The sequence below is a fragment of the Rhinopithecus roxellana genome, chromosome 9 (genome assembly GCF_007565055.1).
Source record: "Rhinopithecus roxellana isolate Shanxi Qingling chromosome 9, ASM756505v1, whole genome shotgun sequence".
In the NCBI taxonomy this organism is placed as follows: Eukaryota; Metazoa; Chordata; class Mammalia; order Primates; family Cercopithecidae; genus Rhinopithecus; species Rhinopithecus roxellana.
In genome coordinates this window covers 62,119,212-62,140,253 of record NC_044557.1, presented here as the reverse complement: position 1 = coordinate 62,140,253, position 21,042 = coordinate 62,119,212, and the positions used below count along the sequence as shown (strand labels likewise).

At 37.6% G+C, this 21,042-nt stretch overlaps 1 protein-coding gene across 2 annotated transcripts in view; it reads left to right on the top strand.

Moving 5' to 3' along the window:
• NIPAL2 (NIPA like domain containing 2) overlaps positions 1-21,042 on the top strand; it is a 100,994-nt gene that overhangs the window by 30,732 nt on the left and 49,220 nt on the right. For both annotated transcript variants that reach the window (XM_010385620.2, XM_030937756.1), the window contains exons 2-3: positions 2,918-2,986; positions 4,374-4,545. In XM_010385620.2, coding sequence (XP_010383922.1) covers positions 2,918-2,986; positions 4,374-4,545 — 241 coding nt within the window. The remainder of the gene's footprint in view (positions 1-2,917; positions 2,987-4,373; positions 4,546-21,042) is intronic.

The following is a 21,042-nucleotide window of genomic DNA, read 5'->3' as shown; positions in this document are numbered from 1 at the left end:
ATATGTATATACTCTATGTTGTTTATGCATTCCTCCACTGAGGGACACAGGTGTCTTCCACCTTTTGGCTATTATGAATAATGCTGCTATTATTGAATGTAAGAGTACAAGTATCTGTTCAAATCCCTGTTTTGAGTTCTTTTGGATATGTACCCAAAAGTGGAATTGCTAGACCATATGGTAATCCAGTGTTTAATTTTTTGAGGAATCTCCATGCCATTTTCCACAGTGGCTGCACCATTTTACATTCCCACCAGCAATGCACAAGTGTTCCAATTTCTCCCCATCTTTGCTAACACTTCTTTTCTTTTTTTTTTTTTAATTATAGCCATCCTAATGGATGTGAAGTAGTGACTCATTGTGGTTTTGATTTGCATTTTCCTAATGATTAGTGATACTGAGCATCTTTTCATGTGTTTATTGGCCATTTGTGTGTCTTCTTGGAGAAACAGCTATTCAAGTCCTTTGCCCATTTTTTAATCAGGATGTTTATTTTTTGTTGTTGAATTGTAGGCATTCTTTAAATATTCTGGATCTCAATCCAGATATATGATTTACAAATATTTTCTCTCATTCCATGAGTTGCCTTTCACTGTGTTGATAGTGCATGTTGATGCAAAAAGTTTTTAATCTCAGCCAGGCATGGTGGCTCATGCCTGCAATCCCAGCATTTTGGGAGCTGAGGCAGGCAGATCACTTGAAGTCAGAAATTCAAGACCAGCCTGACCAACATGGCGAAACAACATTTCTACTAAAAATACAAAAATTAGCTGGGTGTGGTGGCGTACGCCTGTGGTTCCAGCCACTTGGGAGGCTGAGGCATGAGAATCGCTTGAACCTAGGAGGCAGAGATTTCAGTGAGCTGAGGTCATGCCACTGCACTCCAGCCTGGGTAACAGAGCAAGATTCTGTCTCAAAAAAAAAAAAACAAAAAAACAAAAAAAACACACACACACACACAGTTTTTAATCTTGGTGAAATACAATTTATCTATTTTTTTCAATGCCTATGCTTTGGTGTCATATCCAAGAAATTATTGCCAAACCCTGCCACCAATTTTTAAATACCCAGCCTGAATCCATTTAAACCGTTCAGTGAATGACTTGAAGAATTTTAAAGTGAGTTATTTCTATTCAACAATGTACTTTTATAATTATGGGAGATGTTAATAAATATCCATTCATGGCCAGAGTTTTTTCTCAGTCTTCATTTTCCTGATTAATGCCAAGTACAGTAGATGTAAATAGGAAGCATGGAAATAGCACATTGTATTGTACCTCAATTGTTTCCCCATGAGGGATCGTGATCAAAATTATTACCAATTGCCTCTCTTAGGGAAAGAAAATTCTTAACTGATTAAAGACCATGGATATTATATATCAACTATATAATGAGTTTTCAACTTTTTACTTCATTTAAAAAATACTAAATTTCATTTCTAAATACTAAATTTCATGCTATACTTGAGTCAGGCTGGAATTTGGTGTCTTATTGCTACAAAAATCACATATAATAAAGCTCTAAAACTTCAAAGACATTTTGCATTCTGAAAAGGGTTCTTTGTGGTTGCAATGCTCATTTGAAATTCAAATAACTTCTTGGAATTTGAAGCTAGCTAGAAGTTATGTACTGTAGAATAAGAGGGAGATGATCCTTTGTATCATTGCTAATTTATACTAATAGAAGATATTATACTTTTGGACCTAGATGGGAGCAACAAATGCATCTTTTGAAATCATTAAATAATACATGAGCTATCCATGATAAACATCTTGGGCAATGTGTAAGAACTTACCTTTTAACCTCTATAGTTCTTGCATTAGATGATTATATACTTTTTCAAGCAAGTGTTTGTTAAATCTTCAATTTTATATTGCAGTAGATGATGCAGAAGACCCAATAGAAAGAAGCATAAGACTTGGTTCTTTTCCCTCAGAGAATTTGAGCAAACATGATAATATTAAAGAATAAATGAGGGAGGCTTACCATTTAGAATCTGAGAAAGTCAAGGTGGGCTGAGGTGGTCTGAGGAGGTCTCAAGGAGATGGACCTCTGCAGGCCAAGAGGGCGAGGTTTGGTTGGAGTGAGTGAGAGGTGCACCTGCACGACCTAGGAGAGCAGTGACATGAGAAAGTGTCACATCTGGCTGGAGGATAGCACGTGCCACATACCTGAGATAGAGGAAGCACATTAAAAGTAAGTCATGGACAGAGGGCTGGGTGAGGACTAATTGTGGTGAGCTGGTATAGTAGTTTATTGTTTGATATAGTAGACTGTAGAGAATCATTGTAGGTTTTTGACCAGGGGAGTAGTAGGAAAATTTAGCCCATCTCCAGTGGAGATCATAGAGCCTTAGAAGTAAAGGGATTTCTGGAAACATCTTATCTAATATCCCATTTTTACTTAGGCCAGAGAAGTGAAATAACTTGCTCAAAAGGTCACCCAGTTAGAAAAGAGCAAATCTGTGTCTCAGATTTATCATTTACCTTGTAGTCCGATTATCTTTCTTTCTTATCACAGTCCTCCAAAACATATTACAGAAAAGAAAATTAGAAGAAAGGATACATAAGAAGCAGCATCTTGATAGAAAAAAGCCAAATAACTATTTTATTTATATTAGTAAATGAGGCAGGCAAATATCTAGAGAATTCATAGAGGACCAAGTGATTTCTTAAAAATAGTGTCTGAAAAAAGTGAAAAACTAATTCTAATTAAATCATATTAATAGGTATTTATGGTATTAATTGGTTATTCTACATTACTATAAGAATGTGTAATTTTTATCAAACCTACCCTAGCAAATGGGTGCTAAGCTAAAGCTGAATTACTGAACAAACGAATGAATACCTAAATTTGTCTTTTTTCTTCCAGTAAATATCTTACAAGTATTATTTAAGGAAAACATTTTCTTTTACAGATTCACCTTTTTGGAGTTTTGCTGGCCATTTTAGGAAACTTGGTGATCAGCATTTCTCTAAATATTCAGGTAAGAAAAAAGCTTATTTTTCTAGCACTGTAGATTAATCCACGGACACATTAGGACTCTCATGGGTCTTGGAAACTTTTGTCTTTGTGACTCCTTTCTCCATAAAAATTATAAAAAATATATATTTTTTATGACCTCATTGGTGTAAAGAGAAATATAATGCAAGCTGGAGTGCATTCATTTTTCTTCTTCTTCTTCTGATTTTAAAAGAAATTAATTTTGGGGGGTGTGGAGTGGGCTCTGACAGTATTGTAGACCCTAGGTAAGGGGCCTATGGTGTCTAATGGATAAATAGCACTGGTTTGATTTGCAGTACTTTAATTTCTTTCATAGCCTTCACCCCAGGTGGGATATGGATACTTTTTAGAAGCAGTTCATAAAAGTACAGATTATAGGGTTTTTTTCCCCTTTCTTTAAAATACTCTTAAATATGCCAGTATAGACTAATGGTCTTGAGGAAAGAATGTAGAATACAAAATAGGAACTATAACTGAACATGAATTAGAAATCTGAATAAATCGCTGATTTAGTAAATGCAAATTGAATGAAATATGAATTTTTAACCAAATCAGGAATTAAATAAACCATTTTAAATCATTTAATGAATCAGTTTGAATTAGAATCAAATTGCTGCAGTCTCTAAAATGATTTGAATCAAAATAAACCTGAACATCAAAATATCTCCCAGAATGTTATATGGTAATTCCCTCTTAACCTCAGGGGATAAATTGCAAGACTCCCAGTGGATGTCTGAAACTAGAGCTAATACTGAACCCTATTCGGTATATACTATATTTTTCCTATACATACATACCTATGATCACATTTAATTTATAACTTAGGCACAGTAAAAGATTAACAACAATAACTAATAATAAAATAGAACAAGTAAGTAAGATAAGGGTTACCTGAACACAAGCACTGTGCTATTGCAACAGCTGATCTGATAACCGAGAGGGCCACTGAATGACTAAGGGACAGGGAGCATCTGTAGCCTGGATACATTGGACAAAGGGAGGATTCACATACCAGGCGGGACAGCAAGAGAGTTCATCCTACTACTCAGAAGAGAATGCAATTTAAAATGTATGAAATGTTTATTTCTGGAATTTTCCATCTAATATTTTCTGACCATGGGTAACTGAGACCACAGAAAATGAATCCGTGGATTGAGGGGTGACCACTATATTTGTTTATAAAAAATCTTTGCTAGAAAATGACCTAGTATAATTTTCAATAATTCCCCAAAAATGTATTTGTTCTTTAAAAAATACAAAAATAAATTAGTGTTCTTATAAAAAGAATTAAAGGAATACAAAAGAAAAAAAAGTGGCATTCCCTTCATAGCTCAGAATGTTTTCTTATTTATCTTCTGATTTACTTTCAGAAATATTCTCACCTTCAGCTGGCACAACAGGAGCACCCAAGGCCATACTTCAAGAGTGTGCTGTGGTGGGGTGGTGTCCTGCTGATGGCCGTGGGAGAGACGGGGAACTTCGCAGCCTATGGATTTGCTCCCATTACTCTGATCGCTCCGTTAGGCTGTGTGTCTGTTACAGGTAAGCCGTTGTGTGTTTTGACAAACAGAAACTTAAAGAGCAGAAAAATTGGAGAAAAACACACAACTGAAACAACAAATGCACCAAAAAAGAAAGTCTATTGCCTGGTTTCTTAGCACATTAACATGGAACAATTATTCTGCTAATTTCAGCTATCCATTGTCATGCTGTAACATTAACCATGAAGAAACTTGCATTTTGTGACTCTAACACTTATCTGTGAAAGCCTGATGCCTGAGTCTTAATAAATTAACAGTGACAGAAAATGTTATACTATGCTTGTAATCATTAATGAGTTACCTAAAAGCATTTGTAATGCAATGTTTTATTCATATGTTAAACTGATAATACCTGTGGTTAGAGTCTTTGATGTCTGATCTTGACTTCATAGTTTAGTATCTGTTTGACATTAAGAATTAAATATTGGCCGGACGCGGTGGCTCAAGCCTGTAATCCCAGCACTTTGGGAGGCCGAGACGGGCGGATCATGAGGTCAGGAGATCGAGACCATCCTGGCTAATACGGTGAAACCCCGTCTCTACTTAAAAATACAAAAAACTAGCCGGGCGACGAGGCGGGCGCCTGTAGTCCCAGCTACTCGGGAGGCTGAGACAGGAGAATGGCGTGAACCCGGGAGGCGGAGCTTGCAGTGAGCTGAGAGCCGGCCACTGCACTCCAGCCTGGGCGGCAGAGCAAGACTCCGTCTCAAAAAAAAAAAAAAAAAAAAAGAATTAAATATTGGTTATTCTACATTACTATAAGAATGTGTTATTTTACAGTAATGTCACAAATATCTACTTTGAAATTTTATGTGATTTACTAAATACATTTAGAAAACAGAAAATGAGATGTTGTGAAAGACTTAAAAAAAAAAAAAAGAGCAAAAATCACTGCTAAAAAGGAGAACAAATTCTCTAAGCCCTGTTAAAATCAATAAAATCTTTTTGGTTTTACTCTTTATCTGCTGCTATGGAAACAGAATGTTTCTAAATTTGTGTGAATTTAGAAACTTCATTGAAATAGAAACAACTTGATAGTCATTATCTGTTAACAACTAGATCAAGCATATCACATGTTTACATATCCCAATTTAAATGTTCCTCCTAAACAACTATATGATATTCTTAAAGAAAATATCATTTAAACTGAAACAATGCAGATTCAAAGAGAATTTTATTTTATTTTGTAAGTCATTTATCTCATTTAAAATATTTTATTTAAAATACTTGAATGAGGTATAATAGAATATTTAGCAAAAAAACACTTACTTTGCTTTCTAGAAATAGCCTACTTAAAAGAGTCATCCTGTTACTACTCTGAAGAGGCACACAATTTATGTAATCATTTACTGTTTTTAACATTCCAATAGAATAAGCAAATTGGGTAAACCTCACTTTCTATTTAGTAAACCACATAACATGTACATAGACAGTTTAGACATTTTATGTTTTCAAAATCTGAGAAATAACAGATAAAAGATCTAGTTATATGGTGAACTTCGATCCCTCCAGACTCTTGCTGTCTTGAAAATATTGTTTTATTCTCCAATAATAACTGTGTATGTCATGCTGATCTTTAGTTTTGTTCCTTACTTTATGCTGTTTCCATGAAATAGCCAGAGAAAAATGTGTCCGGGCATATTAGATAGATAACTGGGGAAGGCAGGTGGTGAGTGCACCATATGGTATTGAAATTCTCCATTTATCTCATGTCTGAGACTTGTCCTGGGAAGTCTTTTGCAGGAGTGGGGTATAAGAAAAAGGGTGCTACCCCAGGTGGTTCAGACAAGGGGAAATATTGTTGTAAAGATCAGAGATTTCACAGAAATGAGATATAACCAGACCTCACGGGGCCTGAAGTGAGAATGGGGCAGTTTTCAGGACCTCAGGGTCAGCAGTCGTACCCTTCCCAGACCTTCAGTGAAGCTGCCAGTGAGTCTGCTCATCTTGGCAAGACTTGATCCAAGCTCTCATTAAAAAGTGAAAGCTGAAGCTTTCCAACCTTCCACTCAGAGAGAGTGTCCTATTCTCCCAAGTCCCCTGCGAGCCGGTCCACCCACCTTCAAACTCTGAGCCCACTGCCTTGACAGATGGGCTTTTTCTTCATGCTATAGATTATTTTTCTTTGTGTGCTGTTAGCCCCAATTAATGTTTCAGCTTCAGAACATTTTTAGTTACCTCCCTCTCTGTCCATCTGAAATGATTCAAAGATGTGAACTTACAGCCTCAAACACAACTCATTTCCTACTTTACAATCTTTGCACACAGTAATGTATGTTCATAAATAGCATTCCCACAGCAGTCCTGAGCTGGATTTAAGTCATTGTAAAGCTTTGTGGGTGGGTGAGGGACTGCTGGTGATGGAGGATTTTCCCTAGAACAAACCCCTGCTACCCTGAGATTCTTTATAAAGATCCTAGAAACTCTAGAGAATTTGAAGGAAAAGGGAAAGTATGAACCAGATGTGTCTTATGTCTGTGTCTATAGATGAAACAGAAAATCCACACTTTTCTATGTTAAAACTTTTTTTCGGTATCATTTCTTGGGAGCTTTAAGAAATCAAATCTCCCATTGAATTTTAATAAAAAATAAAACCTGTTGCAGTGTTGCATGGGAAATTGCAGATTCTTTTCTGATTTTTCTTCTGTCTTTTGTTGCTTTTCTAAGAGACGGAGACAGAGAGACAAACTATTAAAATCCAGAACACTTATAATAGTTTTAGCCCTTAAATCCAAGTGTGTTAAGTCCCTTAAGTCTTTTATCTTCCTCCCTCTCTTTAGACAGTCTGGTTCACACCAACACATTCTGCTCCATTTTTCCTTTCCAGAAGTAGGGAGAGACAGTGCGGGTAAACACGTGGACTAGTTTTACTACACTGATGATTGTTAATATACCAGACCTGCTATTTTGTCGCACATAATCAAAATTCCTGCTCCTTTTGTATACTTTGAGTATAATATATATTTGTACACTTTGAGTATAATATATTCAATTAAATATTAAATATAAATTAAATATATATTTAATATATTTGTTTAATACTATAAATACAATTTTATTGATTGTATTTAGTATATTTAATATAATTGTATTAATTATACTTAATATAATTATATTGATTATATTTAATATATATTTAATATATTGATTATATTTAATGTTATATTAAATTTTATTTTATGTTATATATTTAATATATATTAAATATAGTTCTATATTAATAGATACTATACTAATTGAATATGTTTTCAATTAAAGTATGCATGTCATATGATTGACATATATGTCTGACATATATATGCTAGTCACATATAGGACTCATTTGTAAGAAGCACCACAGTTAGCAATATGGACATTTCAACTTGCCCTCTACCCATGTTTTCCTGCCTTGAAACATCTTTCTTCTGTGATTTTTTCCCCTCTCTCTGTGTGTCCTGCTGTTCCTCACTGACATGCTCAGCTTCAGGCAGCATTTGTCCAACATTAGTTTTACAGGTAGATTCATAGGTGTTCTAAGAAATAAAGAATTCCATAATCAAACAGCATTCTGCAATTTGGGGTTTTAAAGGTGACAGAGGTTTCATTTGTGTAGAGCTTCTTGGGGCCTTAAGACAGGCCCACACACACTGTGAATCTTTGAGAGGCAGATGCAGTACGCCAGGTCTCCAAAACATACTGAGCGCTTCTGAGATTCCCTTGATTGTATCTCAAGGCAGTTCTGCAGAAAACCCTTTAGGGAATTCTTAAGGCAAAGCTCACAGACAGTCACATCGTGCTAGAGACTCAGCCTAAATAACCCATCTATGCCTCACCGTGAAGACGGCAAAATGGGGAATGATCTCAGTGCACAGGGATGCCCAGGCCTGGGTCCAGCTTTTTGAGAGAGTCAGAACCTTCATATCCTTGTGTCATCTTTTAATTTTACTTTGTTTTTCTCACTGGAAGTCTTTCTCAATGAATAATAGGTCCAAAATCTATTCTGACTAAAATGCAAGTTATACTAGCAGTGTGGTTAATTCTAGATGTGGATTTGTGTAATTCAGAAAGCTTAATTAATGGTTTTCAATTTCACCTAGAGGCTAGGTTCAATACTCGCCCTAATAAACCAGGGCAGCAGAAAGGTCAAGAGCTCTAGGACCACACTGCCAGGTTCAAATCTCAGTTCTGCCATTGGCAAGCTCTGTGACCTTGGGCAAATTATTAAAACCAGTTTATGCCTCAGATCCCTAGCCTGTAAAATGGGAATGAAGCAGTGTCCATATTAGAGGTCGCTGTGGGGAAGAACTGAGTAAACTCAAACATCTAAGGACAGTGTTGGATAGATAGTATTTGACATAATGACAACACTGGCTGTTGTCACTATGGTTTGTGACTATTATTGTGTAGAAAAATAAAATACCTTATACTTTATAATGGAGCATACTTCCATGCCTCCAAAGATGGCTGATGGTTAAATTCTCTAAAATGGAGAAATCCGTTCAAGAAAGGCTTTTTATTGTTATTATCCACGCAGTGGTTAAATTTATGGAGAGCAGAAAAGTAGGATCCTCACTGCTCATTTTTCATCTAATTAAGTAGCAATTACCCTTCAACCCCTTCGCATATTCCCTACCAAAACACAGTGGAAAATAGAAGAATTTCCAAATAACCTACCAAGACGAAATACATTTTAAAAACAAATATGGGAATTTGTCAGAGGAAATGCTTAGAAAGCTAGATGTGTATACAGTTTTCCATCTTCGTGCTCTGGTTTCAAAGAGCTTGTGTTCTCTTGTTCATTAACTACATAGAGAGGCTGAATGGCAGATTCCTTTCAGATCAACTGTGATTTGAGGATATGTTTTCTGGGAAACTATTAATATACTAGATATCCAGTACAAAGACATAGGTTAGATATTCTGTGGAGTTTGTAATAAAATTTCAAACTACTGCTAATCCTTCATGTCTCAGGTAAACCCTTCCTCAGGAGGCCTTCCCTGGCTTTTAGACTAAGGTAATTAAACAGGCTTATTCTCTGCTCCCTTCACACCCTACGCAGGCCTTCCTCTCATCCGTGTGGTGCCGTTTTGTGAATTAGAAAAAGAGAGCCCTTTCTCAAAATACTTTATTTCTGTCTGTCTGCAAATGATTGTAATACATTAATTTTGTTAGAGCAGGACACTCTGGCAACATCTGTCAGAGAATTGTGTTGAGAAATACACAAATCAACAAGGTGTGAGACGCGGATGGTGCCACCTCAGATGTGGAGACTTTCTGCATTCCAAAACTTACACAGCCTGTCCAACCACACACAGCGACCCTGCCCTATGCTTCCCCTTTGGCACCTCTCAGCATGCTCACAATGACCTGTTTCATGTCCTTCCTCACCATTTAACTGAGACCCAGGGGACTGGTGACTGACTATGTGTCTTGTTGCTTGACATTTGCCCTTCCTGGAAGAGCATGGCACGAGGAAATCACACAATGCAGCCTGCAGAATTGGTTTGAATTTGAATTTTGATAAAACAAGGATAGGATATTCCGTTCTAGGGTGTTGGAAGAGATAAACGCTTGCTTAAAAGATTTCAATTCCTAATGAAGCATGGTGGTTAAACAGTTCATTGCAAGAGACTCATGAATATTCATGCTTGTGAACACTCGTAGGGCTATACGCCTGTCCTTTGGGAACTGAGTTCAATTATTTGTGCATCTCCAAAGCGTGGGCTTACATTTAATGTTTTCCTTTTTCTGTTTATCCCCATGACTGTGATCTATGCTATGCCTAAACATTTAAAGATGATTAAAAACAATGAAGTTATCAACAGTCCGAAGAATTAAAGCCACATGGAATTACATAGCTTCATGGCAGACTTCTCTCAGTATAAAATTAACTTGTCTATGGAGCAGCAAGGAAGTGGGATATGGAGGGAGATCGTTGCAGGGGCAAGGAGGGAGGGAGGGAGAAATAGAACGTGATGGAAGCACGGGTGACATTTTTCAGTTCTATGCCTCTAAGTATATTGATTAAAAGTAACCAGAAAAGAGTGCAAGAACGTATCAGCTTTTTCCAAGTTAAATTCAGGCAATACTTTAGACGAAGTAATAAAGGTAAGAAACTAATATTGAATGAGCATCCACTATGCCAGGTATGAGATACATAAACTCATTACCTCCATCATTGCCCAGCTGAATGGAAATGAGTAATAAATAGATTGACTTTGGGATAAATTATATTAAATTAAGCACTTGAAATTTTGTATGGAAAGATAATAGCAGCTAGCAGCAAGATCTCTGTGGCCCTAGAATAAGTTCCTAAGAGAAGTAGTCGCTCTGTTACTAATTTGTATTAAGGTTGGAGAGCTAACTGCACTAAGAAAATGAGGAGAGCGTGAGTCTGATAAGTCTTTTCCATCTCTAATTTTCCCCAATATGCTGGGTTTTGCTCAAATCAAAATTCATGATGTGGAATACATGTTGTTTTGTGTGTTTCTGTGGTGCTGTTATGAAGCCCTAAACTGAAATGTATCTGTAATCCATTAGACGATGGTCATAGCAGAGCCAGGAAGCCCTGGTGAGGCCTTTTGGAATTCCAAAGAAATCATGTCAAGCAGAAACTTTGGTCTCCAAGATTTTTATTAGAAACAAATGAAAGGAAACATAAACAGACCAATGAGCAAGTGACCCATGGCGTTACCCAAACCTAGATGCTGCGAATTCTCTTGGTCCCTTAGAGCAATGTGCTTAGTGCCAGCCTGGATGAGGTCACCGGAACTCTAAAACCTCACAGGATGCCTGTAATAGTGTCACTTCACACCGACATTGATTTTAATGTTCAAGATATGCAGAAAATATTGCTTTTCTTAGTGGCTTGCTGAGTTTATCTGCTTTTGCGTGTTTGTCCAAAAACCAGCCTACATAAAATGTGTGAAACTCTGAAGTTTTAATTTTATGTCCGTTCATACACTCTCAGCAGAAAGCATTCCTGAAGCCTAAACACTTTATTTGAAACATCTTTTCCACTAATCCTTATTTTTTGAGCATGCCACAAAGAATTTCTAGAGAGGCTGCTAATGGTGAAGTAACACACAATTAAATTTGTAATACAGAATTAATCTAGTCAGTGGTAGTATTTTTACTTTTTTGGAGTCTTTTCAACTTTAATCATTAATGCATGCCAAGAAAAACATAGAAAAGAAAGGATTATTGTTCTTAATCCAGGTAAGTTCCCTCATTTGAAATTATGCAAATTGTCCCTGAATGACAGTTCCTTCTTCATTATCTTCAGTAAATGACAATAGCAATTTTTTAATCAACATGAATTACTTGACACTTCTCTTCCTGCCAACATGAATGGTAGAACTTTTCTCTCTGTAAGATGACATTTTTCAAACTGTCATATCCTCAGATATTCAAACTTTAATTCCATGGAATACATTGTAATTGACATACCTCTTTTCCTAAAATTCTACAACTAATGGGGAATGATAATTACATAGCAGTGCCTCAATATGGTTAGAGTTGACTCAGCCTGTGAGCACGCTCAATGTGTCCACGTGTTTGAAGCCTGATTGTGACTGACATGAAAGTGTTTTTGTGGTTTGCTTTTTAGCAGTACAATAAAGTTGCCATTATAAGTGGTCAGAAACCACAAGCCAGATATTTACATGTGAGGTTCTGTTTGTATCATTATTATGTAAATATGTTATTTTCATGTCATGGGTTTTTTTTTTTTTTTTTTTTTATAAAAGAGAGTTTTCCTTACTGTTTTATCTTCTACTTTCCTATATTATAAATATACGTCATGGTTTCTCCTCATATCACAGAGGTGACACAATAAATTGAATGTCCAGGAAATGAAAATGGATGGAATTTTTATTTGTAGGCTAGATCAGAGTTCACAAACTTGCCTATAGACCAGAGTTAGCCCACGTTTTGACTGGCTCAAACAACACTTTTAAAGAATACTAATTAATTTCCTATGGGTAAAAATTAGACAATAACACACATAAAAAAGCTGAATTTTTGGCTAAAGAATCAGATTTGGTAGTGCTGGATTTGCATTTGGCTAAGGCTGATTCAGGAGTGCCACCTTTCACTGATCTTGAATAGTTCACCATGGCCCCACAGCCCCTCACCACCATGGCCAGCACCCCCCATCACTACAGCCCACCCCTCTCATCACCAGAGCCCACCCCCCATCATTACAGACTACACCCCATCACCACGCCCACCCCCTCACCAGAGCCTACCCCCTCATCATTACAGACTACATCCCATCACCACGCCCACCCCCTCATCACCAGAGCCCACCCCCTCATCATTACAGACTACATCCCATCACCACGCCCATGCCCCTCATCACCAGAGCCCACCCCCTCATCATTACAGACTACATCCCATCACCACGCCTACGCCCCTCATCACCAGAGCCCACCTCTTCAACATTACAGAGTACACCCCATCACCACGCCCACCCCCTCATCACCAGAGCCCACCCCCTCATCATTACAGACTACATCCCACCACCACGCCCACGCCCCTCATCACCAGAGCCTATCCCCTCATCATTACAGACTACATCCCATCACCACACCCACCCCCCTCATTCACCAGAGCCCATCCCCCTTATTACTATGGCCCACCCCTTTTATTTTTTTATTTTTATTATTTTTTTATTTTTTTGTCTTCAGAGGATTACCTTAAAAGCCCTTATAGGCATTTGAGTTTCTAACCTGTCAACCAAATGTTCTTTTTCTCCCCAGCTGAATCAGATAAGAATATCATGTCCATAATCACATTTGAGTAAGGTAAAAATAATTGATTGTCTTAACTTTGGGTTAGATTTGTCTTTAAAAAGTGATAATAAAGGGTAAAAAAACAGAGAAACAAAAGTGAACAAAATCATTTAAAAATAGCCATACCCTAAACATTTAAACAGTTATTGAACAGTCTTCTGTACCATTAAGCTTTTAATAAAAAATTATTATTTTAGGGGAAGACAGTTTAAATAAAAAGCACACATATGTCCTAATGTTACATATTTAAAAACGGAATGCCCATTTACCTATTATTCTACAGACACAGGGTTCTAAACTGACATGTAAAAAGCTGCCCTTAAGCTAAATTGCTAACAGAGAAGTTTGGTGTTTAACTTCTCATTTACTAATCCTCATTAGTAGCTATTACAGAAGAACCTCAAACCAAGTATTTACAACTTTTCTGAATACCCATGCATCAGGTTAATTTATGGTTGGCTTTTTCTCTCTCATGACTTGCTATGGGTCTTAGAGCATCAAATAACTCTTCCATAATAACAGCTGGTCTTGGACTGAGTCTCATAAACTGAAGGATATCAGAGAGTATGTGAATGAAGGACAAACCGAGAGTTGATTCCTAAGTAAATCAAGAAGCACGAGGAAGCACAACACCAAGACACATACCTCGCTCTGGGACTGGCACCCTCCCCGACATCATTGGAAGGCACCGGAAACTTGCTTGGCCTTTTACCTGAATCCAAATGCTCATGTGTAGGTTTCCTTATGTGAACCTTGATCAAAATGAATCTCCATTTTGATTGCCAACCTAAATGAATTTCCATTTTGATTGCCAACCTAAGTGACACTTAATAGCCACAAGGAGAACAGATGACTCACCAATAGGAATCAGTCCACTGCAATTGCTGCTGAGAAGCTCCCTGACCTTAAAGCATTAGAGCTTCAAGGGCAACTGGATACATTAAATACATTAGACTGCTCCATGGAGGTACCATTTTGCCCCAGAGGAAAGACTAGAAGAAGGTTGTATGTCCTTTCCCCTTATGGATAGTATTCCTGCTGTCTTCCCCCGCCCCACCCCCCATGACTTCTACAGAACCACCCTTTGGATTTTGGCATATGATCTTTTCAAAATTTTTTATTTTTTAATGTAATTTTAAAAATTGTTTTAATTGACAAATAATTTTATATGTTTATGGGGTACAGTGTAGTGTTTTGATAGACGTATATGCTGTAAAAATATTACATCAGGCTAATTAACATATTTATCATCTCATCTACTTCTCATTTTGTGTGGTTAAGAATATTTAGGCAAAAGACTGGGCGCTGTGGCTCACTCCTGTAATCCTAGCACTTTGGGAGGCCAAGGCGGGAGGATCACGAGGTTACGAGCTCAAAACCAGCCTGGCTAACATAGTGAAACCTCATCTCTATGAAAAATACAAAAATTAGCCAGGCATGGTGGTGGACTCCTGTAGTCCCAACTACGTGGGAGGCTGAGGCAGGAGAATCGCTTGAATTTAGGAGGCGGAAGTTGCAGTGAGCCGAGATCGCCAATGCACCCCAGCCTGAGCAAGACAGCCAGGCTCCGTTTAAAAAATAAATAAATAAATAAAAATTAGGGTGGGTGCAGTGGCTTTTGCCTGTAATCTCAGCACTTTGGAAGGCCAAAGTAGGAGGATCAATTGAGCCCAGATGTTTGAGACCAGCCTGGGCAACACAGTGAGACTCTGTGTCTACAAAAAATTTAAAAACTAGCCAGTCTAGTTTTTAGTACACGGTATTGCCTATAGTCCCAGCTCCTTGGGAGGCTGAGGTGGGAGAATCATGTGAGCTAAGGAGGTTGAGGCTGCAGTGAGCCATGATTGCGCCACTGCACTCCAGCCTGGTTAACAGAAGGAGACCTCGTCTCAAAAAAAAAAGAACTTTTAAAATCTACTATTTTAGGAATTTTGAAATATGTATTACTGTTAACTTGGCCACCATGCTGTGCAATAGATCACTAAAACTTATTCCTCCTGTCTAAATGAAATTTGATAAATTGGTATATTATCAATGGTACATTACCTTTCGCCTTTTATACCATGGTATACCAATGGTGTATTACCTTTCACTTTTTATTTTTTTAATGCATTATGGCCATTGTGGTCTAGTGCTTGACTCTGGAGTCACTGTGTGACATTGTGTAATAAACTTAAACTCTCCAAGCCTCAGCTTTTTTACCTATAAAATGAGCATAACAATGCCAACTATCTCACTGAGATGTTGGGAGGATAGAAAGAGTTAATTATTCCATGTCAAACCCTTAATAAGTAGAATATTCAGCCACCATTATTATGTATAAATTTTCCTGTCATAATCATTGTATCAATATAATTTTCTACCTCTTTTAACATAATAGCATAAAATTTTCAATATCACTATGTAATTTTCCATAATAAATTATATTAGCTGCATAATATTCTACTGATTATTGCTGAACATTTAGATTATTCCAGTTTTCCACTATGAAAAATAATTTTGCAATTGACACCTTTAGGCTTGAGACTCTCAGTTTTTTGGAACGCTTCCTTAGAACAGATTCACAGATGCAGAATTACTAGGTCAAAGAATTTGAACTGTTTGATGCTGTTGATAGATATTGTAAAATCACTCATCAGAAAGTTTGCATCAATTTACAATGACACTAGCAATGTGAGGGTGTACTGACTTTACTTCTTCCTTGTCAATACTCAGTCTTAAAATTGCGTGTGGAAAAGAGCACCTGACTCTAAATTATCTTTATTACTGATGATTTGGACTTTCCCGTATGTGTTTGTCTGCTCTCATTTGTGAATTCCTTGTGTTCCTGCCCATTCATTTATCCACCGGGGTTGTGTTTCTTTGCCTACTGGTGGGTATACCTGTTCATACGTATCATCACTAAGTAAAGGAAAGATGCTGTGTCAAATCTTGGTGCTTTCAGTTATACCTGCACACATAGACCATGGTCATCTTGGAAAACAGAGGACCTGTCTCTTTTCCCTCAAATACTGAAAGCCACCTGGGAAAACACAAAGAGCACAGCTTGATCCATGCACTCTTATTTCTAGTAACTGACTGTTTATAAAATGTTCAAGCAAGGAGAATAATTAGAAAGGATGAAGCACAAATGCTTCCTTTCACTGGTTGAGGAAATAAAACCGAGGCTAGTGTGTTAACATGTGCTGTATTCCATAGCTGGTTCTGGACAGAGCAACACTCAAACCCAGGTGTTCTATACCCCAGCCCAGGACCCAGCCACCTAGGCAGTGTTGTGGAACTTCAGTTCTTCAATAGGACCTTCTTCTTTTCACCTGGAGTGATACTCTGAGTAACAAAACAGTAGGGAAGTCTTTTTGGCTAATTCCTGTCCGTATTCCACCTCCCAGCATCCTCGTGAATCAGCCTCAGCCTTTCCAACTGAGCATTTCCTTAAGGATAATGAAATAAGAATGAGTTGAAGACAGCTCAGCTCAGATTAGACCCCCTTTTGCAAATTTTGTATATCGGCCCCAAGATAAGATGATTCTTGGGTAACTGCAATGGCCATCACTTGTTGATAAGCTTATGGGGAAAGGGTGTCACATTTTATAAACATTTCCCACCTGCCAAGAATAACAGTTCACTGACTACGGGCAGTGAGTTTTGACTGGGAAAATAGCCTGTCTGAAGCAGGGACATTTGATTAACCTGCTAGGACTATTATGTGCTTAGGAGAGCTCACATCTTCCTCCTGGTTTTTCTTACATTAATTTTCCCCCCTGAAAAGGTACTTTTTAATAAAGCACCGAGATCAGTGAGCACTCTCTGTAAACGAGTGTCTTCTGAAGGCCAGAGGGAAAAGCATTCATGAGTCTCTGCCCAAACATGTCTCAAACCAAAAATGCACACACAATTGATTGCTTAGGTAAATATCCAGTCATAACTGTAGTTTCACCATGTGAAAACTGTTTTCATGCTTTTTAAATGATTAATCTTGAAATGCTCTAGTTTTGAACATTAAATTTTACTATAGGAATCAAAGTGTAATAGATTTCCCCCTTTTCTAGGTATTCATTAGGCAATGGTTATTGTTATAGCAACTACTAAAAAGTGTTGGGCTTGACAGATCTCTGATTACAAACATAGATGAGAGTACTTCAGTTTACGTTTTTCTCATTTGAAAAATTTACTACTCTTCTTAAAAGTCATGTTATTAGCTATTGCTCAATACTGCCTTTTTGCTCAGCACAGCTCTCATTTTAGCATGTTTTGCAAGATAAATGAGTTGAGAGTAAATACATCTTAATAGAATGTTCTTTTTTATTGCCTTTTTTACTAGATAAATAAAACTAAAATATCTTTTTGTTCTATTACCTAAAAATTTTGTAGAAAATCTCATGTTCTCTTAAAACAGAAAAAAAAATGTTATTGGCTGAATATGGAAGTGCATTAGACTTCTATTATCTTTCAGAAAGGAAGAGTAGCATATTTATGTTTCATAAAATTCTGACAATTATTTTATAGCAAGTGATATAATTTGATACAAGTAGTGTATTTCCAGTTTTTCGTTACCAATCATGTCCTTTTTGCTTTTAGCAATGAAATTATTTCCCGTATAACATTTTCCCCCTTCCTTATGAAAGTAAATGTATTAAGAAACTGTGGCTTAGCAACAAGAAAAGTAAAATGATGTTTTCTTACTTCAAGGGAGCCAATGGGGTACAGTGTACTAGAAAGAGCTCTGGACTGAGAGTAAGGAAATATGGGTGCCTGTTCCAGCTCTGCTGTAATGTAAATGTGTTTTAAATGGATGGATCAGTGAATAGACAAACAAATTCTTTGGACCTCAGTTTCCCAATTGTCAAGTTTAGAACCTGGAGTGGATTATGTCTATGTCTCCTACTAGCTTAAAATCTCCTCATTCCATGTAAGCAATGTTTCCCTTCTTACTATAATCCTTTGTTGTGAAATGGTCACCTCAAGGATTGTTAGAATGGAACACATTTGGGATGTGTTAACGCAGCGACACTTCACCTATTTTAATTGCTAATCTATCTCCTACTTAGATACATCCCTTAATTACACAGGAAGTCTGGGATTGGAGGGTGGGGTAGGGGTTCAGGTTTTTAATACCTTTTCTCATGCTCTACCATGTGAAATTAGTTTCCCTGGATTATTTTGGTTCAAATCTGAAATAGAAATTTTGTATACATTTTTATACCTATCCCAAATTCATTTCTTAATTTAATGAGCCATATAGTCATGCATTAGTTTATCTACAGAAAATCTTGCTTTAATGTTTTAAAACCACAACACTCAAACTCATGCTTGATGAGCATTTCCCATGCCTGGTTTACTCTGTGTGAAGCTTCCTTTCCTATAAGTAACCTGTCCAGGAAAAGTTTTGAAGGACAAAGATCAACCAGAATGAGAAAATGCTAAGTTGAGACAAAAAAAAAACCAACAGAGACAAATAGCGTCCCATCTTATCCTGCATGAGGGTTTCTGGTGTGGACTTATTTTGTTTTCAATAAACTGCCAGAATATCAGATATAGTCACATTCAAATTTAACCACACCATCTGTTTAATGGATTATTATACCAACATTAAAATTATGTCTATGAAGAATTCTTGATGACATGGCAAATTGCAATGTGTTGACTGAGGAAACTGAGAAAATAAATTTGCCACTAAAGTTTGATCTCAACTGAAGAGAAATAAAAACACCAATATATTAACGGCAATTTTCTTTACAGGATGATATTATTTTATGATAATTTTCTTTCCTGTACTTTTGCTTTTAAAAAACAAACAACAAATAGTTTTTGTTAAAAATTTACAGCATATATTATGTTGCATTTTTTTTGTATTATTACAATTTTGGATTTTCCCATGCCTATACTCATAGAGAAATGGCCCCATAAGAGGAACAACTCAGAGAGGTTCAGTTTAACCCTGATACCTGAGGTGACAGTAGCAGACCATGGATCAACTGTATGGGAGAGAGTCCAGAAGTGTCACTAATGGGAAAGAGAACAGCTGCAAGGCTGAGATCCCATACTGTCTCATTTCATTTAATGAGCATTTATTGAACACTTTTTATGTGCTGGATACAGCTACTCACTGGAGATCTTAGAAGAATAAGAAGACATATCTCAGATTAAAAGGAACTGATGGTCTTTCAGGGGAAGACAGGCATATAAATCTAGGTGTAGTGAAAAAGCTATATACAGCGGTAATCAGAGCATAATGGCAGCGTGATCAGCTCAACCCACGGGAATCCAGAAGTGACACTTGAGTCTAGAGCTGGTCACAAGGACAGGGGCAGAGCTGAACATGTAAAAGCCATTAAGCATGAAACTGCATGGTGGATTCTGGGAATTATAATTACTTCAGTAAGGTGGGGCCACAGATTATCAAAGAAATAAAGACAAATGTAACCAAAGCATCAGAAGCAAAATCATAGCTCTTCGAGTGTTCAGCTTGGTAGTGTGGCCTTTGTCCTGTAGACCAGCCACTTAGGGGTTGAAAGCAGTGTATTTATGTCAGATTTGCATTTCAGAGTGATCACTCTGGTGGTGGTATGGGGAAAGGGGAAAAGGGGGAAATGCGAGGTCAGAGAGAAGCTAATGGTCTAAGCCAGAGGAGAAGCTGCCCTGAGCTTCTCCTCAGGGACAGGGCTGGTGATCACAGGAATGAAGATTCGGGAACAGACCTAACAGAGAGGGAAATAAGGCTGGTTGCAGTGGCCCACACCTGTAATCCCAATACTTTGGGAGGTCGAGGCAGGAAGATCACTTGAACCCAGGAGTTTGATGCCAGCCTGGGCAACATAGTGAGACCCCATTTCTACCAAAAAAATTTTTAATTGGCTGGGAGGGTGGCATGAGCCTGTGGATCGCTTGAGCCTAGGAGTGCAATGTTGCAGTGAGGTATGATCTTGCCACTGCACTCCAGCCTGGGCAAAAGAACAAAATCCTGTCTCAAAAAAAAAGAAAAAAATAGAGAATGGACTACAGACTTCGACCCAGTGACCTGTTGGATGTGGATCGTCAAATAGAAGACAAATAGGAGAAGTCCTGGGATTCTGGTGTTAGTAAGTAGATACAGGAATTGTCGGAACAGGAATTATGGGAGGAGATGCTGGGAAATCATGAGTTTCAGTTTAGCACATATTTAAAGTTCTTCCTGTCCTTTCTTTTTTTTTTTTTTTTTTTTTTTTTTTTTTTTTTTTTTTGAGACAGGATCTCATTCTGTCACTGAGGCTGCAGTGCAGTGGTGCCATCATGGCTCACTGCAGCCTCAACCTCCCAGGCTCAAGAAATCCACTCACCTCAGCCTCCCCAGTAGCTGGGACTACAGGCCCATGCCACCACGCCCAGCTAATTTTTTGTATTTTGAGTAGAGATGGGGTGTTTCACTGTGTTGCCCAGGCTTATCTTGAACTCCTGGACTCAAGTGATCCTCCCAAAGTGCTGAGCCTTACAGGCATGAGGCACTGCACCCTGCCCCATCCTTCTTTCTTTCCTTTCTATCTCTTCCTGTCTTTCTACCCCTTCCTGCTCTGCCTTTCTTCTTTCTATTCGTTTGTTCTGTCATTTAGTAAACTTTTATTAAAACCTTACAATATACAAGACACTATCTCAGCCACATCCGTTGTAAACCACGCCAGTTTCCACATATCCTCAGCCACAGGGGGAAGAAAGCCCTTTCTACAGCCACAACTGCTGAATATCTCTGA